Source organism: Leptinotarsa decemlineata, unplaced genomic scaffold (assembly GCF_025532065.1).
Source record: "Leptinotarsa decemlineata unplaced genomic scaffold, Ldec_3_MD MMD2_tig00000035_RagTag_RagTag, whole genome shotgun sequence".
Taxonomy (NCBI): Eukaryota; Metazoa; Arthropoda; class Insecta; order Coleoptera; family Chrysomelidae; genus Leptinotarsa; species Leptinotarsa decemlineata.
In genome coordinates, this window is record NW_027412540.1 from 13405949 (window position 1) to 13419270 (window position 13322).

General features: G+C 31.3%; 1 protein-coding gene across 4 annotated transcripts in view; it reads right to left on the reverse strand.

Annotated features, from left to right (window-relative positions):
* The window catches only part of LOC111510822 (uncharacterized), a 326252-nt gene that overhangs the window by 17477 nt on the left and 295453 nt on the right, over positions 1–13322 (reverse strand). Inside the window, exon 5 of one of the 4 annotated variants that reach the window (XM_074172253.1) lies at positions 2510–4268. The exons of the other annotated variants lie outside the window; for them this stretch is intronic. Coding sequence (XP_074028354.1) covers positions 3008–4268 — 1261 coding nt within the window. The 3' untranslated portion in view covers positions 2510–3007. Of the gene's footprint in view, positions 1–2509; positions 4269–13322 lie in introns of those variants that run through there. 4 annotated transcript variants of the gene reach the window in all.

Sequence of the window (13322 nt, forward strand, 5' to 3'; positions counted from 1 at the left end):
ATAGGTTGTTCTATATTTTGTCAATTTATTCATGAGTTTTCAGAAATATTTATTTCTTCATGTCCATACCAACATTATATACTGGGCTCTCATTCGATAAAATTCTCGTTTCTTTAAACGTACTCATGACCGAAGACCTCAAACAGTTCAGTTTTAGTAAAAAAAACTTTTTTGTGGAAACATTCAACAAACAAAATGGAGTACTCATAACATTATATCAACATTACAATTTATATGAAATTGCTGAAGAAATCGCAAAATGACTCTCACTGTTTGTACAGCAGAAATTCCTTTGAATTGTTTTTTGCAAGCTTTAAACCGGTCTTTTCCTTATTTTGAAGCCACGTTCTCACCAACCAATCCTCATTTTTCTCTCGTCCTGTAAAAACGTTTCTGATGCCGCGATAATTACCAGCAAGGTGACTCGCCTTAATTTTATAGTTTTCTTTTTCCATTCAATAAAAGTTATCTTCAATGGTTATTTTCCGTTGCGTTGGTGAAACTCAAAATTGTCAAATGCAACGCGTGAAGAAATTGAAAGATGTGAATTGCTATTTTCCACAAATTCGTCAATCATTTCACGAATTAATTGTACAACAACTTGATAGATGTAATACTGCTTTTATCGAACGCTTGCCCAGCGCTCAGATATGTATTAATCGAACACATCTTATGTGAATGATAGATGCAACGTCGAGCCACATCGCTTTTACAATTTTATTGTTCACGTAGGATAAAGACGCGGAAAGACAAAAGTCTGCGCTCAGTCTATGTACATTCAGTGTGAATTCCCACTATCATATCAGCTAGTAAGCGGGTCATCTTTACATGCTTATGAAATTTATTCTTGACCAATTCAATCAACCTGGTAAAATCGGCCATTGTTGAAAAAGGTCGAAAATAGGATTATACATAATATAGGTACCCATTCTTGACTTTTACTCCTCATTTGAATAACGATGTACCTGTTTTCACAACACGTCAGTGTTGTTTATCAATATTTTTGGTCTGATGCTAGAAATTTGTACCATGTATATGTAAAGATATCAGTCCAGGTATTCCTATATATATAGTATGTATATAGTAATTTTTTTGAAGTTTTTTCACTTTTTATGAGTTGGGAAATTTTGGGCCGTGAAGAAAAATAATAGTAAAAGAATTAATTAAAATAAAATGAATGAATGAAAAGAAAGGGAGAGGTAATAAGAAAAGGGAAAGAACCAGGAGAAGGTTGGGATTTCCCAACATGCATAACTTGGAAATCCCATACTTTGAAATTCTGAGTTGTTTGAGAACTTCAAAAAAGTTTGATTTCTCCCAAGTAAGAGAACAGTCCTCAAATTTTCAAGTGGCAATTTTACAAAATTCCCAACTTTTCGCTGTTATTTCGATTTGGAAAAATTGGAAAATTTCGGGCCGTGAAGATAAAAAAAATAATAGTAGAAAACAATAAGCACAATATTATTCAAATGTTGTTTCCTTTCATTTGTATTGAATATTCTCATACATGGTAGATATGGTTGAAGACCAAGAATCTTGGTCCAAAGTAGAATAATTCCGATTATTATTTTTATAATAATCAAAAAACTTATTTTTGTTTGTGCATACATTAATGGGCATAAGCTTTCAGCCAATCTTTGGATAGCTAAGTAAAAAAATTAATATTATAGTAGTAACTAATCCCTCGGCTTTCATTTTTTCGAAAGTTGAAAAATTTTGCTGGTGGAGTTGGGAAAATTTGGATTCCCTCCCCACCTGGTTTTTCATTTCGCTACGGCCCTGTTTGGACTACAATTGAGTAATAGCGTTATTTACCAATGAGAATGTTGTAGAAGATCCCCGTTTTCAAGCTATGAAGTACACATACTTGGGATGTTTTTTATTTATTATTGATCAGCCTTGTTTCTATTTTGGTTATTTTGCTGTTCTCTTTTGATATGCAAAAAGTGAAATTATTTTTGGTGTTTCGATGTTGACTTCTGACCTAGGTATCCATATATTATTGAAATGTTTTCTTCTCTACAGATTCTCATTACGAAATAAAATTGAGTTTAAGATTTTGCGGCGCTCTTGTATTTCAGTAAAATATACTAATTTTCGAAATTTTGAAAAGTATCAACATATTTGAAATATAACACAAGATGAATGAAATATCAAAAATACTAATGCCGAAATATTTCAGCTAGTTAGTTTCTAATACCTACTACTTTTATATTAGTCGTCGTTTAATTGTTCTGATTTTATTATATTTTTTCAACTAACCGGAATATTTCAGGTCTTAGTATTATTAATATTTCATTCATTTTCGTTTCACGTAGATATCAAATCTATTAACAAATTTTCAGAAAATGATGTTCCAAGAAACATCCCCAAAGAAATTCAAACAAACTCAAATTTTCAGTAAACAAAATTTTATTTCAAGATATGTTTGAAATAAATCAAAATTAGATATTTTCCGTACCTATGTTAGATAAAATGCAACACAAAATTATATATTATATTGTGGTATGTATATATATATTCATACATATAAAATCTCCTAAAGTTTTTTACCCTTACCTTTAACAATAATAAAAGTACATATTACTAAAAATAAAATACATATTTTTTTTCACTAACTGAATTGCACCATACCAATTGATTATTTTTTAAATAACCTGTATGAAATCTCTAAATTCCCTATGAACTTTTATATAATATTTATAACATAAAATATAACATACTTTTCTTCTGCAGAGAGATTTCTCAATTTTTTTTTGAGATTTCTTACAAATGTATCATTTTACCCGTTTTGTAATGGCCAAATCTAAACGATTTCTTTCAAAAAACCAAATTCTGTAAGTTGGTAGTTTATGCATTGATAGAATACCTACCTGACGATGATTTTATTAATGAAATATGGCCATTTTTAGCTTGAAAGTACAAATTTGTAATACTTATGTACATGAAAAATGAAAAATTCCAAAATTGAAGAAAATTTCAAACATAATTCAATAAATTTTCACTTTCACATTTGTGTGGCATGTCCAATGACATTGACATGCTGCCTAGGGTCCAAAAAAGCATCAGAGAGAGAAAATTTATGCTCAATTTCAGAAATATCAGAAGCAGGCGTCATAGGAGTCATAGGGGTACTGCTTGAAGAATAATAGGGAGGGTAGACAATTGGTTCTTGTAGGAGAATTTGGGGATGATTGAAACAGCTTCTGATATGACTCTCGACGGCAGTTTTAGAAATAAACCCTTTACCACAAATTGGACAGATATTCGGTCTCTCCCCTGTATGAGTTCTTTCGTGAATTCTCAAGGGTGTTCTTTGAGTAAATGCTTTCCCACAATACTTACACACATACGGTTTCTCACCAGTATGTACACGAGTGTGTTCGATGAGTTGCTCTTTCTTGGAAAAGTGTTTAGGACAGACCTGGCATCCATAAGGTTTATACCCTGTATGGGTGCGATTGTGAAATTTCAATTTCTCTCTGCTTGACAATTGCTTTCCACAGATGTCACAGAGTACCGATAAATCAATGCCTGCCTCATTGTGGTTCTTGAGATTATGTCTTCGCAAACCAGAAGCAGATGCATAATGTTTGTTGCATATAGTGCAGTCAAATTTGACGAGAGGACTGCCCGTCAAAATTTCATAGTGGGAAGTGCGGCGGTGAGATGCCAAAAACCAAGAAAACATGAAGTGCTTTCCACAAATTTCACATTGAAATGGTTTTTCACCTGTGTGAAAATATTTATGCTCGATAGCATGGGTACTGACTGTAAAAGCCTTATTGCAAATTTCACATTTATACTTTGTGGCCCCCTCGTGGGCCCTAACATGCATCTCAAGATGGTATTTAGATGCATTACGATAGGTACAAAGATGACAATGATACTTTCTATCATCACTGTGGGAGATGGAATGCAGCGCGAATGAAACATTATTTTTGTAGGTTTCATTGCATATGTCACAAATTATGGGTTCATCTAGTTCCATCGGTGGTGGGTGATCTTCCCTTTTCAGTTCCTTATGCTTCTTACTCTTTTTTTCCTTCTTATCTTTCTTTGGCTTCTTTATTTTTATATTTCCTCGCAGTTTTTTCTCTTTTTTGAGTTGTTCTTTGAGCTCTTTTCGTTCTTGTTTAAGCTTTTCCCTTTTTAATTTATTCTTTTTCACTTTTTCGTCTTGGGGAATCCATTCATTTTCGGACTCAAATTCATTTTCATCCAAGATTACGTCTTCAACAATATCGACAACTTTGGTAGACGGAATCCTAAAAAAATATCAAGTCAATAAAACTGTATATGAAAATTTGTAACATTACATCTAGATTAGCAGCAGAGGATAAATGTGACAATAGACAATTTTGGTCAATTTTATTTCGTAATTGTAAAAATATGATTTTATATAATTGTTTTGGACAGCAAAAATAAGTACAATTCATAAAAAATAGTCAATAGCTAAGGAATTACAGTCCATTACTGGTGTTTCATTCTGATACTTTGAGAAACTAATAAATACAATATAAAAACAGAAACAATTTTTTCAAAATCAAAATTCACCGGGAGTGAATTCATGCACAAAATTTGAATCCTTACCACTAAAAATTTTAAAATCATGCCCCTAAATAGTACGAGTAGCTATATATATTTATGCTTGTGCCTGAATGTTGTTGCCACTGAAAATTAAATGATCCTTATGCTTATCACAATTTGCGACTTCAAGACCTAATTCACTTGAACCGAACAAGATAATATCAATCCAAAATACTATTTTTAAATCGCACTATTTATTATAATAACTGAAAATGAATATTAGTATTGATAAATGCATTGGGATATTGTCAAATTATTATATGAAATAAAACTTTGAGTATTTTACATGAATGATACAATTTATCAGAATAATTTGAAGAATAATAAAGTTATTTTTCTAATACAAATCAACTCTTTTGAATCTAATTTGATAGTATCCCCAGTTCCATTGAATAATTACCTATGAGATTAAAAAATGCTAATATAATGAGCATAATTATTCCGTTGATAGAGGAAGCATAAAGAAAACAAAAAAAATCCAACATTGGAATCGACAAAGAATATTCAGTGATCGTTGTAACATGTGCTAAAGAAGATTTATAATAATTCAAATAATGAATTGAAGAATCCACATATATTTACAAAATATGAGATATAATAGGTTAAATGTAATTTTCAAAGTATCAGCAATATTTATAATAATCGTAAAAAATCGTAAAAGTAAATAATATTGAAAATGAAATGGATAAAATCTAAGGAACAGATTAAGTTGTTATCAAAGGAGGTTATCTTCGACAAATTCCCGAAACAAGTACTTGAGTACCTATGGGTACTCACTTGAAAACCTATTGGTACTAACCCAGTTCTGAGAGATCACAAACACTGATAATTACAAAGTAATTTCACAACTTTTAAAAGAACAGTAAAAGTTGTACTTTCTGAAATGAAAATATGCCAGAAAATTGGCACTAATGGATATATTAGTTTACTCAATTTTGTTGCAAAATACTTGACGTTTTGTAAAATCCTCTCATTGAACGCTCTATGACATTATCAATGTAATGTCGACTTCAATGGTTCATTTCTAATCCAAGAAAATATTCTTTCTGCAATTATCATTTCATACAATAATTCTAACACATGCACTTATTGGTCCCAAGAAGCTTCAGTTTCGGAAAACTTTCAAGGTATTCCAATTTTGTAATCCCTTCCCACACCTTGATAATGAATCTGTTCCAATTAATATGTTTAACTAAAATAATATTGAATTATAAATTTCAATAATAGATGGAATATTTTCACCAAAGATGAATGGAATGGTTTATGAATTTCAAGATGAGAGAAAATTTAATTCAGGTTGACAATCAGCATTTTGTGAACTAGATATTGTGAGTCAACAATGATTAGTAGTTTAAATGTCATTCGCTGGTTGTGGAAAGTAGATGTATATTTTTTTATAGAAATGATGTCTGACTTTGATTTGATTCATGGAATAATAGGTATTACATGCTATATCTATCTGTTTATGATTGAAATTGCCCAAAATTATCAGTATCATTAAGTGTAGTTAACACAATTACTATTCAAATTATAAACTGCATAGTAACATAACAAATTTTTTTTGATTTTCTACTTTTCAAATATTATACAAAAAATGTGGGAAACTTCCATATAAAGAAGAAAATAACTGAAATAGAAACACTTCATAAATGTATACATATCATATGAAAAAATTTCTTTCAGATACAGATACATTTTCACATTCAGTTTGTACTCCTAACATTCGTTATGGAATTGAAACAGAATCATTCATAAGGATGCAACATAACATAATACATGAAAGATCATTGATGTAAAATGTCACATGGAACACAGCCATCCTCAAAGGTGTACTTAGAGGTTTCGGGGCAAAACACTTGACTTATCATATCATCAACACCATTTTGGATAACATTACAAGACGAAGTAATCATTTTTTTCATAACATAACTGCTCTTGTAACGATTACAGTATATACATTCAGACAATAGTTAACTCAATACCTGTCGAATGAATTTCATTTGCATTGAAAGGTAAATATTTTTAGAAGAAATCATTTTTTTAGGTTTTCTTATTCTCCATCCGATTTCGAAACAATTACTTTCCCATTGGAAAGGTGTTTTTCTAGTTTGTATCTGAAAGAAACTTCTTTATATCATCTACATGTATATGATTCTATTGTAATGAAGAAAGAGAAATGTCCTATACGGACATTTTCAAACTAACGATGTAGTTAGCATCAGAAAGTGGATTATGTTTTACTAGAGCCAAGGGTGGACTAAAAAGTGAAGAAATTAGGTAGATGAGTGTTTCTATATTTTCATAACTCAATAAAAGTTTTCCACTGTTCGAAATCATCATCAAATTTAATGAGATTGTACTGGAGAAAAGAGAATTGAAACTTTCTGTTTTTACCACCTTTATTTATAACTAAAGTTATTGCAGTTTCATCTTATAAGGACATTTTCAAACTCAAATGTATTGTTTAATGTATAAGTTTGGAAATGTCCGTGTTGGACGAAACTGCAGTAACGTTAGTTACAAATGAAAGTGGTAAAAAACATAGAAAGTTTCATTTCTCTTTTCTTCATTATGATTTCCTATCACGTAGTAACGGCTACATCCATCAATTTATTGTTTCTATTGTAGTTATTTCCCTTCTTTCTTTCTTTGGAAGTTTCCCACATTTTGTGTTGAATGATGAAGATGTAGAAAGCCAAAACGCTTTTTTCATAAAAAACTAATGTCTACTGAATCTTTTTTTTTCAATTCAAATAACAAAACTTTCTGATCGTGAAATTTCAATTTTTTTGATATACAGTGTCGTCCCCAAAGTATGCACCATATGGGAGACTCATTTATTAAGGGTTTTTCGACAATATCTTATTCCTGACGAAAGTTTGTGCATCCTCTTAAACTAAGCATACACCAACAAAATACAGTACAACATGCGTAATATATGAGGCGCTTTCAAATATTTGATTTCGAGACAAGAGTAAAGTACACTTATTTTAAAAAGTTGTTTAGCATTAAAAAATACATATAGATTTGAAGTCATGACCATACAAGCAAAGTTTTATTTTTTTACCCATTTTTTAAATGGGGACTACGAAAAAAAATTTGCTAAAACGATAAGTAGACATCCTATATACGACGGTTTATTTTAGAAGCCTATAATATTACGAATTACACTACTATGGTGTTAACTACAGTAATTTTTTTTGAAGAGTAAAATAATTTTCAAAGTTTTTAGTGCAAAGTTATTTTTAGTTTTCGTTAACACAGAAAATTACTCAAAATTATACTGTATTGTAACAAGAACTTATTATTCAATGATATCAAATCACAAACCATCAAAATAATATAGGTATTTCGGAACAAACTCATTTAATTTCTGGAGATTTTCTTGTCCAAAATAATTCTTCAAAATAATCTCCAGAAAATCAATGAGTTTATCCCAAAATTCTTATTTTATTTTGATGTTTTGTGATTTGATATTATTGAACATTAAGTTTTTGTTACAATTCTGTCTAATTTTGAGTAATTTTCGGTGTCAACAAAAAATAAAAATAACTTTGCACCAAAAACTTTGATAATTATTTTACTCTTCAAAAAAAAATTGGCCGTGGGTAACACCATAGTTGTGTAATTTGTAATATTGCAGGCTTTTATAATAAACCGTCGTATACGTATACAGGATGCTGTCTATTTATCGTTTTATTTTTTTTCGTAGTCCCCATTTAAAAAAAAACGGGTAAAAAAAACTTCACTTAGATGGCCATGACATCAAAATCTAGATGTATTTTTTAATGCTGAACAACTTTTTTGAATAACATTTCCCAAGATTTTTCAAAATAAGAGTAATTTACTCCTGTCTCAAAATCAACTATTTGAAGACCCCTTGTATATTACTGTTTTACTGTGTTTGGTTGGTGTATGTTTAGTTTTAGGGGATGCCCAAACTTTTATCAAGAATAAATTTTTGTCGAAAAACCCTTAATAAATAAGTGTCGCACATGGTGCATTTGGGGTTGACACTGTATATCGTTAGTTAGTTAATTTCGAAAGGATCAAGTAGTTATATCTAGTATTTCACATCGTTATTCAGTGGAAAATCAAACTATTGGAAGTGCTCCACAACGAATACAATCTTTAACTTCCACAAAAATCCTATATTGTTTTTTCAATTATCAGGAAATGAAAATCCAACTTAACTAACCAATTGATTCATCTAATCAAGTTTATGATAGCAACTTTTCCATGAATTAACTATTTAAAAAGGTCATAATCAATTGAAAATAAAATATTTTGATCCGACACTGAATTTCTCCATCTCTCTTCCTGAACATAAAAATAAATAAGTATACGAGTATAAAAAAATAAATATTTTTCACGTGTTTCCAGCAGTGATTTTTATTTTTTTGTACAAGTAATTGCATGTCCTTCCTTGGCAGCCTTAGAAATGAACCCTTTTCCGCAAATGGGACAGTTATAAGGTTTTTCCCCAGTATGCGTCTTTATATGATACCTATACGGTGCCCTGTGTCCAAAATTTTTTCCACAGTACATGCAGACAAAGGGTTTTTCGCCAGTATGTACCCTTTCGTGTTCCTTGAGTTGATCCTTTTTTGGAAATTTTTTCGGACATGAAAGACAAGCAAAAGGTCTATCGCCAGTATGTGTTCGCAAGTGATACTTCAGTTTTTCCTTGGTGGCTATTTTTTTGCCGCATATGTCGCATATGACAGACCAGTCTTCTCCCGTGTCATTGTGGTTACTGTACATGTGGCGTTGAAGACCAGGGAGCGACTCGTAATGCTTGTTGCATACCTACAGAAAAAAACTACAGAATAAAAATTATAAACATCGCAGAAGGCTTGTTCAAGTTTGCTATCTGGACTATTTCAGAGTTAGAGAATAGGAACCCAATTGCATACTGAATGAATCTTTAGTAAATCTTTTCACTCCACAAACTACCGCCCCATTATAGATGAAATAGTGCAAACTGAAACAGAACAGACCTAGAAGTGTTATATTGTTATTTATAACTTTTACTGATTTTTATCAGCATTTAAATGAATTTGAATGAAAGAAGTGACAATCTCAGAAAAAAGTATATATGATTAAAAACTTTTCTATCTATATTTGTTCAAATAAGAACAAATCATGTTAACTAGGTCTCGTAACTATGAAACAAAAATTGATAGCACTTGAAATATGATAATTGTTAATGCATATACTTCTAGATAATTCGTCTTGACTGACTAATTTTTGGGATAGGACGGTCTAACGGTCAGTTACCTTCTAATTTCTTTCTGAAGAATTGGTAAAATCAAGACTTTCAATTATACTACTTACAGCCCTAATGGGTGCTAAATCAGATGAATTGTTATACAATATCTGTTATACTATATCACAAGGGACTATGCAAACAAATTCAGTAAGAAATAACCAAGTTTCATCATTCACCTCTTCAGAGATTCGAGTCGCCTTAAATTTTATTCTTATGTTGACTACGAAATTTGTTGAATCCAGAAAATTTTGCTTGCAGGACTTTTACAATCTGTTTAAAAAAATCTGTTTTTCCGTTAACCAGCTGTCGCACCCCTACGAACGACAATCATCAGAAGTCGAAATTTGTGAGAGCTTCGGACAAACGAGGTCTTACCTTTCAACGTATGATTCCTAACACGGATTGGACGATAGCAAGTGAAAATGCTATTTTACAATAGTAGGGAAAATCAATTAGTTTTGTGTTACGCATCTACTCTAGAAAACAATTTTTCTGATTGAGTTCAGTAGAAATCATTTGCAAAAAAGATATTTTAGTTTTGTCGGGTGTAATATGAGAAGATAATGAACTTGCAACTTGATTTTCTTGCACTTAGATTGTTTCATTCAGAAAGAATGCGGAGTTGGTGGTAACTTCCATTTTAGTCGGCCCTGAGTGAAACCAATGAACTGAGATTTGCAGTTTTTTGTTTTTTTTTCTCAAGGGACAAGAATTGGAACAATTGTTTCGACATTTTCGAAAACCATTACCGGTTTTTACATTCAAATAAATGACTCAATGGTTAGTTTAATACGTGTTCATTTCATTTTTGAGAAAAGATTTTCCACTTCTCTAACTGTCTCTGTTTCTCTCGCAAGTACTTAATTACTCAGATTTTAAAACTTTAACTCATGACAATACTATTATTCTATGACCGATTTTTTGCAGGCAAGCGTATACCATTATATTTGTTATTGAATAATCTTAATTTTGATGATACCAATTTAGATTGGTTAACAGCTTGGTGTAGTTACCGTATTGATTTATCTGTTCAGACCTGCTTTTCAGATCAGAACAGGCCTAGGTAGGCAAGCGTATCTATGCATATTCACCATATAAAAACATTTGAGAATAAATTTCGTTGGTTATCAAAAGAGTGAAGGTGACGAAGAAAAAATTAAAATTAATTCAATTAAAAATAGTCAAGACAGCTTTGCGATGGGCAAGCTATCATAGACGTGTTCAATAGTTAATATAATTTGATAAAAAATATGTCTCATCTGGTTATCAGATGGGTGTAAGTCGGCTACTATATTTTACTGAAATTAATACTTTCAACCTTAGACAAGAGAAGTTCAACATTGTATATAGTCAACACACAATACACAAAAATTTCAACCCTTGTCATTGTTTGAATTTTGAATATACCTTTAAACGAGTTTTGGCTTCCAGGCTCAAAACTGAGCTACTTGCTGATAGATGGCGCAACATGTATTGCAAAACTGAAAATCAACAACAGTTTTTGTATGAACTGTGAAAAATAGTGTTGTTGATACATAAGACGGGTTTATGAAAAAGATGTAATAAGAAGAAAATAAAGAAAAAATCAAAAAGTTAAATATACACTTCCGAAGCAGATCGTTTATGAAATGAATACCCAAGTCGAAATGAGGAATGAAGAGGTAGGTAAGCTAAAAGTTGTCCAACTTTCAACTTTATAGGTATTATAGTCTGGTTCACATGTACTCGATTTAGCTCTTTTTGGTGACATTTTTCAGCCCTGTCCAAAAATTACGACCAAGGTGTCATTCGATTCGTATTTTTGCCTAGAAAGTTAAAGGTCCGAAAACGCGCCTATAAAAATTACTAAAGTTATAAACAAATAAGTGAAAAAAAATGGGGCTTTAGTTTTTTCTTAATATCTCGGAAAATTTTCAAACTTTTGGAAGTTTGAAAAAATATTTGAAAAGATCAATGAATTTGCGTAAAAAAGTACCGACTCCCGAAATAGAAAATAACAATTTTTTTATTTTGGCAACGGTTATCTATTTTTTTGCCTATTAAGGATAACTTCACCAAAGGAAAAAAATGCCAGGGTTTTAATTTAATAATTATAGGGATTTTTATATTAACTTTCAATTCAAAACAAGTTATTAATTGACAAATTTATAGTTAACGTTAAAATTGGGATAAACATTTTTTGACTGCGGATTATTGTTTATTGATGTATCCCAACATTACATGATTTTTTTCATTCCTTAATATTCACATTTAATATGTTTAAATAATTTTTTTTGTTTTTATGGCAGAGTGACGAAAGGCGCGCGGAAGCTAGACTACCCGCTTTTGGCTCTATTTTCAGGGCTCCGTAAAAATTATAAATAATCGAGATACAGTTTCGGGAGTCGGGACTTTTTTTACGCAAATTCATTGATCTTTTCAAATCTTTTTTCAAATTTCCAAAATTTTGAAAATTTTCCGAGATATTAAGAAAAAACTAAAGCCCCATTTTTTTTTTTCACTTAATTGTTTATAACTTTAGTAATTTTTATCGGCGCGTTTTCGGACCTTTCCTTAAACTTTCTAGGCAAAAATACGAATCGAATGACACCTTGGTCGTAATTTTTGGACAGGGCTGAAAAATGTTACAAAAAAAAAGTACATGTGAAGTAGACTATTATTTCGAACATTCCTCAGGGCATACGTCAATACGTCACGGTTAATAATGTTGTACATAATGTTGATATATTTTGACAATGAATGTCCGAATCGTCAATATTCCAGAACAAAAATTACCAAGCATATTTAAACAAAAAGAGATATTCCTCGTTACCTTTACCCTCGATAGGATCACCGGACTAGCTAGTACCGATAATTAATGAAAGTAGAATGGAAATACCAAATGAATATTTCTTCTTACCTTGCAGTCATATTTGGCTAAAGGTTTCCCGAAAATAAGTTCGTAGTGAGCCGATCTCCTGTGCTTCGTCAAAATCCTCGAAAACATAAAATGCTTGCCACATATTTCGCATTGAAATGGCTTCTCTCCTGTATGGAAGTACTGATGCTCCTTTGCGTGTGTGCTGATATTGAACGGCTTGTTACAAATTTCACATCGGTATTTAGAAGAGCCCTCATGGGCTCGAACATGGGCTTCAGTCCGGTACTTAGAGTTATTGGTGTAGTCGCATATGTGACAGGAATACCGCTCATTTGTACTATGTTCTATTGAATGCAGGGCAAAATCTATATTGTTGCGGAAGATTTCGTTGCAAAATGTACATCGAAGGGGAACTTCTAGCTTCACAGGCGGAACAGCTTGTCTTTTCAGTTTTCCATTTTTTTGGAGTTTACCATTTTTAGAGGATTTCCTCATATCGGTGGAATGACGCGTTCGCGTCATTATATCTCTGAAAGCAGATGAGTATTAATATAATGAAATTGTTTTGAAACATATAAAATAATAATGATATTACTATTT